General features: G+C 39.9%; 1 protein-coding gene across 10 annotated transcripts in view; it reads right to left on the reverse strand.

Moving 5' to 3' along the window:
- Positions 1 to 12,258, reverse strand: part of GTF2I (general transcription factor IIi) — a 70,165-nt gene that overhangs the window by 19,671 nt on the left and 38,236 nt on the right. For 8 of the 10 annotated variants that reach the window (XM_058037428.1, XM_058037433.1, XM_058037432.1 and 5 more), the window contains 8 exons: positions 11,959 to 12,021; positions 9,674 to 9,778; positions 8,397 to 8,459; positions 7,293 to 7,397; positions 5,630 to 5,692; positions 4,264 to 4,368; positions 3,412 to 3,477; positions 1,267 to 1,450 (listed from right to left, as the gene is read on the reverse strand). In XM_058037428.1, coding sequence (XP_057893411.1) covers positions 1,267 to 1,450; positions 3,412 to 3,477; positions 4,264 to 4,368; positions 5,630 to 5,692; positions 7,293 to 7,397; positions 8,397 to 8,459; positions 9,674 to 9,778; positions 11,959 to 12,021 — 754 coding nt within the window. The remainder of the gene's footprint in view (positions 1 to 1,266; positions 1,451 to 3,411; positions 3,478 to 4,263; positions 4,369 to 5,629; positions 5,693 to 7,292; positions 7,398 to 8,396; positions 8,460 to 9,673; positions 9,779 to 11,958; positions 12,022 to 12,258) is intronic. The other 2 variants (XM_058037430.1, XM_058037434.1) reach the window with 2 other exon arrangements.

Genomic DNA, 12,258 nt, shown 5'->3' on the forward strand with positions numbered 1-12,258 from the left:
ATTTGACAAAAGCAGGTGCCAACATTGCATAAATAATTAGATCTATGTATGATGCCTGATTTTAAATGAGACACAAGGTAGATCTACACTACTTCCTTTTCTAGTTACCTGCAAGCATTAGGATGATAGAAACTGATGATGTTCCTCTCAAATGTAAGCAACCAGCACCTCTGGTAAAGGCAGCATGCACAGAGTCAGAGGCTGCCACTACCCCCAATTCTGAGCCTGACCACTGCAATCAGCAGATTCCTGTCCATTTCAAAAACTCTTGCATTAGGCCCTACACCACTGAAGACAGGAAAACATCAGCTGTTACTCACTGAAGCGTCCTTTAAATGTCAATCTCCATCTGAGCTCTCCTTCATGTACACTACCTGATCTACCTCCAGACACACCAAGGACACCTAAACCACAGGAACCAGTAGCTATGTGCTGGCCTCAAGCTTGCCCTGGGAAATGCTTCATACAAATACAGCCATAGACACCCTGATACAACATTCCAGCAATTTTTTTTTAAAAAGCATAAGTTGAAATTAGGCCAGGATCTTCAAATAGGATCAAGTATTCCAAAGTCAATGGCTTTCAACATGTATTGCAGCTGCAGAGATCTGAACAGTACAAAGAGATCTGCCCCTGACAAAAGTCCATAATATTGAAGAGATCTGACCAGAGATCTCTCCACTCCCACTCTCAGTGGTCCACTGGCCTGATAAACTGAATATATCAAAATGGACATCAACTAAAAGCCACTCCTCAGTACCATAAACTAATATACCAGCAGAAACCAGTTTGGAATTCCGTGGAGAAAAATGAAGCAAAGTGGCAGAGGCAGAAAACAATGAGTAATGCAGAGCCAAAAATGAACAGCTCTGTGACAGTGGTCACAAGGGTCTTCGGGGTGAGAGACGAGAATGTTGAATTCATGTTCAGACGGCTTGATTTATTATTTTATGATATATATATATATATTACATTATGACTATACTAAAAGAATAGAAGGAAAGTTCTCAGAAGGCTAGCTAAGCTAAGAATAGAAAAGAATGAATAACAAAGGTCTGTGTCTCAGCAGAGAGCGAGACCCAGCTCTGCCCTGAGTGATCAGTAAATCCAAACATCCACAGGAGACCAATCATGGATCCACCTGCTGCATTCCACAGCAGCAGATAACCATTGTTTACACTTTGTTGCTGAAACTTCTCAGCTTCATCAGGAAAAATCCTAAGGAAAAGATTTTAATGAGAAGATGTCTGTGACACAGCTCCTCACTTTTTGATGACGAAGCGGATCCGGTCCTTGGCCAGCAGGATCCTCTCCAGCCGCGGGATGCCGTACGTGGCCGGGCTCCTGAAGGGAATCCCATCTGGCATCCCCTCCACAATCAAATCCCCTGGATGGGACTGGAAGGCTCCATATGGGACAGATGCTGGGCCCTCTACCTTGATAGCTTCAGCTTTAATGAAAAAAGAGAATAAAAATATTAGACTAGAATCTCATCTGGCAGCCCTTCCACAAACAAATCTGGATGGGACTGGAAGGCTCCATATGGGCCCTCTACCTTGATAGCTTCAGCTTTAATGAAAAAGGAGAATAAAAATATTAGGCTAGCTTGTGGCTCTACTCAATTACCTGTTTGATATCACTCTGATGAACATGATAATTAGCATGCAGGTAATAAGCCCTCATCACATTTAAACATTCAAGCATTCATGCTGTGAGGGACTTTGTTTAATAGCAAAATCACTTTGATTCACAGTAAACAAACTGCAGCCCTGCATACATAGGCAGATCATCCTCTTTTCCCTTTATGTAAACATTTAATAAAAGTGACCACACCTGTTAAGAGTGAAGATTCTCACTATTTTAGTTTTGCTTCATAGAGCATTTTGAAAGATGAAGTTATTCTCACTATTTTAGTTTTGCTTCAAAGAGCATTTTGAAAGATGAAGTTATTGTCATTACTTTGGTTTAGCTTAATAGAGTGTTTTGAAAGATGAAGTTATTGTCATTATTTTGGTTTTGCTTAATAGAGCATTTTGAAAGATGAAGTCATCTAGACTTAAACCAAGCACGTTTCAGTTCATGTTCAGTTTCTAGCTCTGTTATCACTTGTTACTACTACTGGCTTACAAGTCATTAATGCCTTGGAGTAGGGGCACACACCCATTCTTTTCAGTGAATTCCTGAAGTTTCTGCGTATTTTAGAAATCCAAAGAACCACAAAGGAAATAAAAAATACACTTCTAAAACTGCTGAAAAAAGCATGGCCCTCCTAATGAAATCTTTGAAACAAATGTAAAGCAAGTAACTAGCAACTTGGGAAGGGGGGTTGGGCCATACTCCACCATTCTGGATTTCCCATTGTTGCCATGGACTTGCAGACATTTAGCAATTTTGTATTTAGTGATTATTTACTCTTAATTTTTCCCCATTGCTGCTTTGCTTGTAATTAGACTGTTATGGTTTCACTACACCTACTAGTAAGTGTAGTATTGATGGAAAGTGATTAGTTAATACCATAATGGGAAGCAACTCATTCCATAGTTGCTCTTAAATTGCTCCACCTCTTAAATTGTCTTAAACCAACTTAATTTTCTTCAACCAACATTGCTACGTGCGAAGACCAAAATTAAAATTAAAGCATTTCATGAAGAATAATGCTCCTTTCTAGAGTAATTAAAATACAGTGAATCAGATTCTGAACTGTATTGCCTTGGTGCAAGTTGCTTTCAGTGGGCTGTTTAAATGTCAGATGATGGTCACATCCCAAACATGTAGTAACTCCAAATCACAAGGGCTATTCTGAAAGCACTTCCACTTTTCATGGAAGAGGCACACAAGCATTTATTTTTAAATCTTTACTCATGCTGTTGTAGTTTGTGATATGTGGACACAAAACATATCTAAGTGCAACATTTGGAGACAAATTCCAAAGTCTAACACATCTACTGCTTTTTCTTTCCAAGAGCCATTAGGATATATAATTTTTGCTTCACTGTAAAACAATCATAATCAAAAATGAACCACCAGTGAGTGGCAGCTTCTCTTCAGTGCCACTCTAAAGACACTCACCTAAAGACTCAGTGTAATTGCAGAGAAAAGGGCAACTCTCTCAAATGTGGGTGCCCAAGAAATTTGAGCATGCAGATGCTCCAGGAGACTGAGCACAACTGAAAAATAAAATCAAGCTTCCCACTTTGGTGCCAAACACAGATATCCCATTTTGAAATTACTCTGTTCATCAAAAAAAGCTACTTTTCTCAATTTTATGTCTTCTAGCAGTATTTAGCCCTTTGGTGCTGTCAGTTCTGGTGTGCTCCTGAGCCAAGAACAAGATGCATGCCAAAGAGCAGTCTGTCACTTGCTGTGACAAAGGACTACAGGCAATGGCTTGGAAAGGTGTGTGACACATACCATATTTTTTCTCAAACAGCACTTCAACTTCTTTTCTCAAGTCTGTAATTCGTGTATTCCATTTGTCTGCAAAGAAAAGAGGAGGACATGTCAGACTACAAAAAAAACTGAGAATCTTGTAAAATCTGTGTTACCACTAAATGAAATATGAAGTGTGTACTTTTACTTGCAAACAGGTGCCTCCTGAGTACAGTACAGACTACACCTTAAAATGCATGGATACGTTAAAAAGAAAGAAAAATACAAAATAAAATGTTAAAGATTACTTCCAAAAGATGTATATTAAATGAAAGTTAAAAAAAACACAACAAAAACCAGGTTAAATAACTGCCAATAATGATTTCTCTCTTTGGTAGCTCAGTCATCAGCTCTTGCAGCCTCCAGGGATAAAGGCAGTTTATAGGTGCTGCTGACAGTAACCTAGATTTGAGTGCTCAAAAGCTTGATAAAGCTTACAGAAAGTACATGGAGCTGTTTTTGGTGGAAATCTGTTCAACTACATGGATCAGGAGGCATCTGGCCTTCTCTACTTTAATCCAGTATTTCTCCAAGTCCTAGTGTTGCAAAATACCCCCAGAAATCCTATTTCTGAAAGAAAATACTGCTGCAAAAAAAAAAAAAAAGTTTATCTAAATCCAAACCTGTGCCTCCAATCACATTGTCACATCAAATAACAAAAAAACAAGAGGCAACCTGTGATGATGATTATAGTGATGCAACACATCTAAACAGAGACCAGGACTATAAATGAAGGCTTGAACTAACATGTCTCATTCCTGCACTACAAAATTTCCCAAAACCTTTTCATAAAACACAGCAGGGAAACAAAATCATCTTCAATTTTCATCTTACCAAAATTGAACCTTATTCCTTTTCTTCTCACACTACTGCCCGAGTCGCTGGTTGACTTGGGGCTCCTCTGTCTCCTCTCACCGGGTACGTAGTCATCATCATTATCTTAAACAGACAAAAACAAAATCACTGTTTTTTTGTTCAGGGAACTTGAGTGCAGCACTAGAACTGCTTTGAATTTCAGAACTTCACCAGAATTAAGAAACTCTGATTACCATGGCACCAAATTTTGCAACAAATTACTTAACTGAGTAACTTCAGAAGGCTCCTGTTCCTACCTGTGAAGGAACAATTTGTTCCTACAAAAGGGCCAGTGCAAAGCACAAGAGAGCAAAAAACAAAACAGCTTCTGTACTTCATAAGGAAAACAACTTTGTCTTCTGAAACATGACTGGGCATTGTGTGATCATAAAACCATCATGCAACAGCAAAAGGAATCACAGAATTAATTGTGCAGGTAGGGACTACATGTGTTATCTAATTGGAAATAATACCTTTCCACTAGTAGATCTCAAAAGTAAGCAACTTTTGTTTTTTATAATTATACTTATTGACTCTTCTCATATAAACCTTTCTGTTGAGATAATGGTGGAGTTATTTCCATGCCGCATTGTAAAACAATGAAAGTAATGCCAGAAGTGTCCACTTTGCCACAAATGCTCTGCCTACTTTCTAACTTGCTGATTGGGTGCTCCTAATCTAATTCCACAAGCAAGCTCTGCAAAAGCCAATCTCAGCAGTGCTTTAAAGCAGCTCCAGGACACTCATTCACAAATACAAGAAACATAGAGCACCTCCTACCAACATCCCAGCATGAGAACTGCAGGGACACTGCTCAGCAGCTTTGGAGCCACTTGGATGGCAAAGGGAGCTGCTCACTGCAAAGGTTGGGATCTCACAGTTGCCAATATCAGACAGACACCTCGAGGCTCTGCTTACACCACCTACAACACTGCCTTTCTGCTCTGGTACCATTCTTCCCTGAAGCATCTATTAACTACAAATATTACATCCAACTGCAGTGTGGTTAAAAAGCAATGAGTTCTCCAGAATGAAGGAATGTTAGAACATCGTCTCCATTCAATGAATATTTTTCATTAACAACACTTGAAAATTATGCAAAATATACAAATTGCTGTCAGGCATCATTTCAAAACCAGCCCAACAAGTCCAATCTGCTTCCATATATTGTGGTTCTCTAATATTTCTCCACCATGTTCGTTTACCAAGCAGTGCACAATCCAATCTACACTCAACACCAGCACACAATTCTCTTCATTCAGTGCCAAGTAATGTGGGCTTTGGAAAACACAGTTTAGATGGAAAAATGCCCAACCAAATGAAATCAGTGACCTGGGGAACTGACCTTCACTAGTGAGGTCAGCCTCAGAAACCTCACTTCCTTCTGATGAGTCATGCTGGGAGGAATCTGAAAGGGAAAACCAGGACAATTGGATGTGGACAAGATTTTCAACCAAACACTCCATGCCTTTACCTCTAAACCAACATTGTCATTCACAGCAGGCAACAAAAACAGAAGCAATGATATACTACCATGAGTCTTTGAGCAGTTCCAGACAAAGGCAAGGAGGTGAAGATTACACCTACTCAAAAGTATGTAACTGATAACCAGCTGACTGCTTAAAAAAGCTGGGTTTTCACAGTGAAGGGTTCACCTCTGCTCCTGCCTGGGGACCCAGCATCACCACAGACCCTCATCTCACACTATTCAGCAAAACCACATGCAACTCTCCATACTTCTCTTACAGAAACTTGTAAAAACCAACAGATCTCAGAAAAAGGGTGTTACAAAGCCTTAGTCTGACTCAAAGGGCCACACACAGCATCTCTAGCTATAAATTTCTAGTCAAAACCAAGGCACAGTCAGAGCCAAGGTCATTTCCTATCACACTTCCCCCTTCTCACACTCCCTCCTCACAGTCAGGTATAAAGCACATGGCATTACACTGAGGAAAACAAACCACTTAGATTTCTTTTCTCCAATAAATTCAGTTAACACTGCAGCCAGCACAGGCAATGAAATTAATTTTCCTTAATCAGAAGAATTGCTGCTGAATTTCATGTAATGGTAACCCCTAACTATGGTGATACCTACCTTCCAAACAAAACTAATGCCATTTGCAAGACAGAGCACTGCTGCTAGCAAAACCTGCCCTGAAAAGCACACAGCTCAGGCTGGAGGGCCACAGGCACAGAGCAAAGCCAGCAGGACACTGATGTACTGTTCACACCCTGCCAAACCACTAAACCTTGGGTGATGAGCACCTTGCAAATTCTTTTCATGACTTAAATTAATGATGACTACAATCACAATCTCCTTATAGCAAGCCCCAGAGTAGTGTGATTTGGGTGATTAAAAGCAAAACAAAGCAAAAATAAAAAAAGCCAACCTGGTGGAAATATGAAAAGAGAGTTGTTGGATAAAATTTATTATTCAAATTAGGCTACATCTTTCCAAATATTTCTGTGAAAAAATATCCAAGGATGCTAATTTGTAAGCAAAAAAACCACATCTGAAATGCTGTAACTTTATTTCCACATCTTTTCCTTCACTGATATCAGAACTCTGGTGGCTGCCTTCAAAAATATAAAGTAAAAAATATACTCTAGACTGCACAGAATCTTATAAAAGCAGATAGATTAATGTGTCCCTAAACCAAAAAAAAAAAAACAAACCACAGGAGAAAGGAGAGGTATATAAAACATCCCAGGTGAAGCATCTTTAACCAAACTAAAGACAAACATATGGATGCATTTCTGTGGAGAACCCAACAGAAGGGATCAGGAAAGAACACAACCAAAAAATCCCAACTTTCTGTGCATCTAATTTCATCATCAAGATAACAAATAAGAAAAAACAACACAGGCAGCCTTTGATGATGATTATACTGCTGCAATTCATCTACACAGAGACCAGGGCTCTTAAATGAAGGCTTGCACTAAAACTACAGAAAACCTTTTCATAAATGAAAGCAAGGTGATGAAATACTCTTGAATTTTCATCTTACCAGAATTGAATTCTTCTTTGTTTCTTCTCTGAGTACTGGACTCTTCATTAACCAACCTGCTGCTCCTCCGTCGCCTCTCAGGGTACATGTAGGAATGGTCAGAATCTAAGAGAAATCAAAAAGAAATCAGTAGGTTTTTGTGCAGGGAACTCATGTGCAGCACTGGAAGCGTTTTTAATTTCAAAAATCTAACAGGAATAAGAAATTGTGCTTATGACAGCACGAAATTTTACAAGACATTACTTACATGAGCAACTTCAGAAAGCCCCTGTTCCTACCTGTGAAGGAACAACTTGTTCCTCCAAAAGCACATGTGTGTGCAAAACAAAAGAGAGCAAAAAAAAAAAAAGCTGCTCCTGTACTTCATAAGGAAAACAACATTGTCTTCTGAACCATGACGGGTGTGGCATGATCATAAAACAGCCATGCAGCAGCAAAAGGAATCTAATTCCCCAGGCAAGAACTGCAAAAGCCAATCTCAGCAGTGCTTCAAAGCAGCTCCAGGACACTCATTCACAAATACAAGAAACACAGAGCACCTCCTACCAAGATCCCAGAATGAGAACTGCAAGGACACTGCCCAGCAGCTTTGGAGCCACTTGGATGGCAAAGGCAGCTGCTCACTGCAAAGGTTGGGATCTCACAGTTACCAATATTAGACAGACACCTCGAGGCTCTGCTTACACCACCTGCAACACTGCCTTTCTGTGCTGGTACCACTCTTCCCTGAAGCATTTGTAAACTACAAATCTAACTACAGTGTGGTCATAAAGCAATGTTTTCTCCAGAATGAAGGAATATTAGAACATCTTCTTCCTGCAATCAATAATTTTCATTACCAACACCTGAAAACTATGCAAGAGATAAAAACTGCTGTCAGGCATCATCTCAAAACCAGCCCAACAAGTCCAATCTGCTTCAGTATATTGTGGTTTTCTAATACTTCTCCACCATGTTCGTTTACCAAGCAGTGCAAAATCCAATCTACACTCAACATCTGCACACAATTCTCCTGATTCACTGCCAAGTAATGCAAAATGTGTAGAACACATTCTGGATAGAAAAATGCCCAAAAACCTGAAATTAAGGACCTGTGGTACTGACCTTCAAGGGTGACCTCAACCTCGGGATTCTCACTTGTTTCTGATATATCATGGTGGGAGGTCTCTGAAAAAAAAACCAGGACAGTTGAATGATGGACATGGACAAGATTTTTAACCTAACACTCCATGTCTCTGCACCTAAACCAACATTGTCAATGAACCCCTTGCATTTACAGCAAGCAACAAAGAAAGAAGCAATGATATATTTACCATGAGCCTTTGAGAATTCTAGACAAAGGCAAGGAGGTGAAGATTACACCTACTCAAAAGCATGTAACTGATAACCAGCTGACTGCTTAAAAAAGCTGGGTTTTTATAGTGAAGGGTTCACCTCTGCTCCTGCCTGGGGACCCAGCATCACCACAGACCCTCATCTCACACTATTCAGCAAAACCACGTGCAACTCTCCATACTTCTCTTACAGAACGTTGTAAAAAACAGCTCAGGCTGGAGGGCCACGGGCTCAGAGCAAAGCCAGCAGGACAATGATGGACTGTTCTCACCCTGCCAAACCACTAAACCTTGGGTGATTTGCCTTTCATGACTTAAAATAATGCTGACTACCATCACAATTTCCTTATAGCAAGCCCCAGAGTGGTGTCATTTGGGAGATTAAAAACAAAACAAAAGTCAAAAACGCCAACCTGGTAGAAATATGCAAAGAGAATGATTGGAGAAGATGCACAATTTCCATTGGGCAACAGCTTTGCAAATATTTCTATGAAAAAATATCCAAGGATGGTAATTTATAAGCACAAAAACCACATCTGAAGTGCTAGAACTTTATTTCTACATCTATTCCTTCACTGATATCAGAACTCTGGTTGCTGCCTTCAAAAATATAAAGTAAAAAATATACTCTAGACTGCACAGAATCTTATAAAAGCAGATAGATTAATGTGTCCCTAAACCAAAAACCAAACCAAACCACAGGGTAAAGGAGAGGTATATAAAGCAACCCAGGTGAGGCATCTTTAACCAGACTAAAGAGAAACACATGGATGCATTTCTGTGGAGAACCCAACAGAAGGGATCAGGAAAGAACACAACCAAAAAATCCCAACTTCCTGTGCATCTAATTTCATCGTCAAGCCAAATAACAAAAACCAACAGAGGCAACCTATGATGATGATTATACTGCTGCATTTCACCTACACAGAACAATGATCTTAAATGAAGGCTTGCACTAACATGTCTCACTCCTGCAGCACATAATTACAGAAAACCTTTTCATCAAACATAGTAGGGTGATGAAATACTCTTGAATTTTCAACTTACCAGAACTGAACTCTTCCTCTTTTCTTCTCAGAGTACTGGACTCTTCATTAACTGACCTGGTGCTCCTCTGTCTTGTCTCACGGAACACGTAGGAATGGTCAGAGTCTAAAAAAAATCAAATAGAAATCACTGGGGTTTTGTCTAGGGTTCTCACGTGCAGCATTGGAACTGCTTTGAATTTCAAAAATCTAACAGGAATAAGGAATTGTGTTTATGAGAGCACCAAATTTTACAACACATTACGTGTGGAGAGCCTGGTTCAGGCATGGCTTAAAGAAAGAGGCCATGAAGGTATACAGCTGATGGGAAAGCAAAAGGTAGCTGTAAAGCAGCAGTTCCCAGGCTTGATTTTGTAAATAATTAGGCTCTCAAGCACCACTTTATAAACAATAAGATTCTCAGACAGTCTTCCCATAACAGGCAAAACATTCTGTCCTTGGGCTCTCTGGGAACACATAGCTGCTCTGGGAACAGATATGAAGGTTTTGAGAACGTTTCATATCACAGTGAGAACACTAATTTTAGTTTCAATAAACAAACCACAGGTATTGTAAACAAAAGGAGGGGTTAGAGTTTTCTCTGTAACCTATCGTGAGCTCAGATTTTGCAATATGCATGAAGTTAATTAACACTATTATAAAAAGTGACTGATTTGATCAATAACTCGGAGTCGATGCTGATCAACAACAAAGATGGGTCGTCTCCCTTCGCTTTCAACAATTACGTACATTAGCAGCTTCAGAAAGCTCCTGTTCCTACCTGTGAAGGATCAATTTGTTCCTTCAAAAGGGTCTGTGCAAAGCACAAGAGAGCAAAAAACAAAGTTGCTCCTGTACTTCATAAGGAAAACAACATTGTCTTCTGAAACAGGACTGGGCATTGCATGATCGTAAAACAGCCATGCAACAGCAAAAGGAATCACAGAATAAATTGTGCACACAGGGACTGCCTTTCTTATCTAATTGGAAATAATGTCAGTCCACTAGTAGATCTAAAAAGACAGTACCTAAGTTTTGTCTTGAAAAGCTCAAATGTTCTAAAACCACATTTTAAACCAGTTCAAAACTAATGCGAACCAATGAAATTCATTCAAACAGGTCAACTCTGTCTTAAACATACCCAAGTGGACAGACAGGAGAACAGCAAACCTAGCAATGTGTCAGAGAGCTGTTACTCACCCTGGCACCCCCCAATCCATCCCTTTCTTCCCTAAGCTAATGAGCTTTTGAGACAGCCCACTTACCAATACCTCCAATCTCAGAGAAAACAAACGGGTAAAGCAGACAAAGGAAATAATTTTCACATGCAGAAAAACATGCACACATGTCAACCAAGGGCACGGTTTACTTAGCAAGATTAATATGACATACTGACATATCTTGTACCTATTCAGTTCTGTTACATTCTGTCAGAGAAAACCTTTTCAGAGCACTCTCACTTTTGTGCTACAGGCCTTTACATAAGCAGAACTGAATGACTCCTCTCATATAAACCTTTCGGTCAAGGTAATGGTGGAGTTATTTCCATGCTGCATTGTAAAACAATGAAAGTAATGCCAGAAGTGAACACTTTATCAAAAATGCTCTGCCTACTTTCTAACTTGCTGATTGGGTGCTCCTAATCTAATTCCACAAGCAAGCTCTGCAAAAGCCAATCTCAGCAGTGCTTTAAAGCAGCTCCAGGACACTCATTCACAAATACAAGAAACACAGATCACCTCCTACCAACATCCCAGCATGAGAACTGCAGGGACACTGCTCAGCAGCTTTGGAGCCACTTGGATGGCAAAGGCAGCTGCTCACTGCAAAGCTTTGGATCTCACAGTTACCAATATCAGACAGACACCTCGAGGCTCTGCTTACACCACCTACAACACTGCCTTTCTGCTCTGGTACCATTCTTCCCTGAAGCATTTCTTAACTACAAATGTTACATGTAACTACAGTGTGGTCATAAAGCAATGTGTTCTCCAGAATGAAGGAATATTAGAACATCTTCTTCCTGCAATCAATAATTTTCATTACCAACACCTGAAAACTATGCAAGAGATAAAAACTGCTGTCAGGCATCATTTCAAAACCAGCCCAACAAGTCCAATCTGCTTCAGCTGTGATTTTCCAAAACTTCTCCACCAGGTTCATTTACCAAGCAGTGCACAATCCAATCTACACTCAACACCAGCACACAATTCTCCTGATTCACTGCCAAGTAATGCAGTATGTGTAGGACACATTCTGGATAGAAAAATGCCCAAAAACCTGAAATTAAGGACCTGTGGTACTGACCTTCAAGGGTGACCTCAACCTCAGGATTCTCACTTGTTTCTGATATATCATGGTGGGAGGTCTCTGAAAAAAACACCAGGACAGTTGAATGATGGACATGGACAAGATTTTTAACCAAACACTCCATGTCTCTGCACCTAAAGCAACATTGTCAAAGAGCCCCTTGCATTCACAGCAAGCAACAAAAATAGAAGGAAAGATATATTACCATGAGCCTTTGAGCAATTCCAGACAAAGGCAAGGAGGTGAGGATTACACTGCTAAACTGCATATTCAGCAGAGCTCAGTTGGTGCTATGAC

Source organism: Melospiza georgiana, chromosome 19 (assembly GCF_028018845.1).
Source record: "Melospiza georgiana isolate bMelGeo1 chromosome 19, bMelGeo1.pri, whole genome shotgun sequence".
Taxonomy (NCBI): Eukaryota; Metazoa; Chordata; class Aves; order Passeriformes; family Passerellidae; genus Melospiza; species Melospiza georgiana.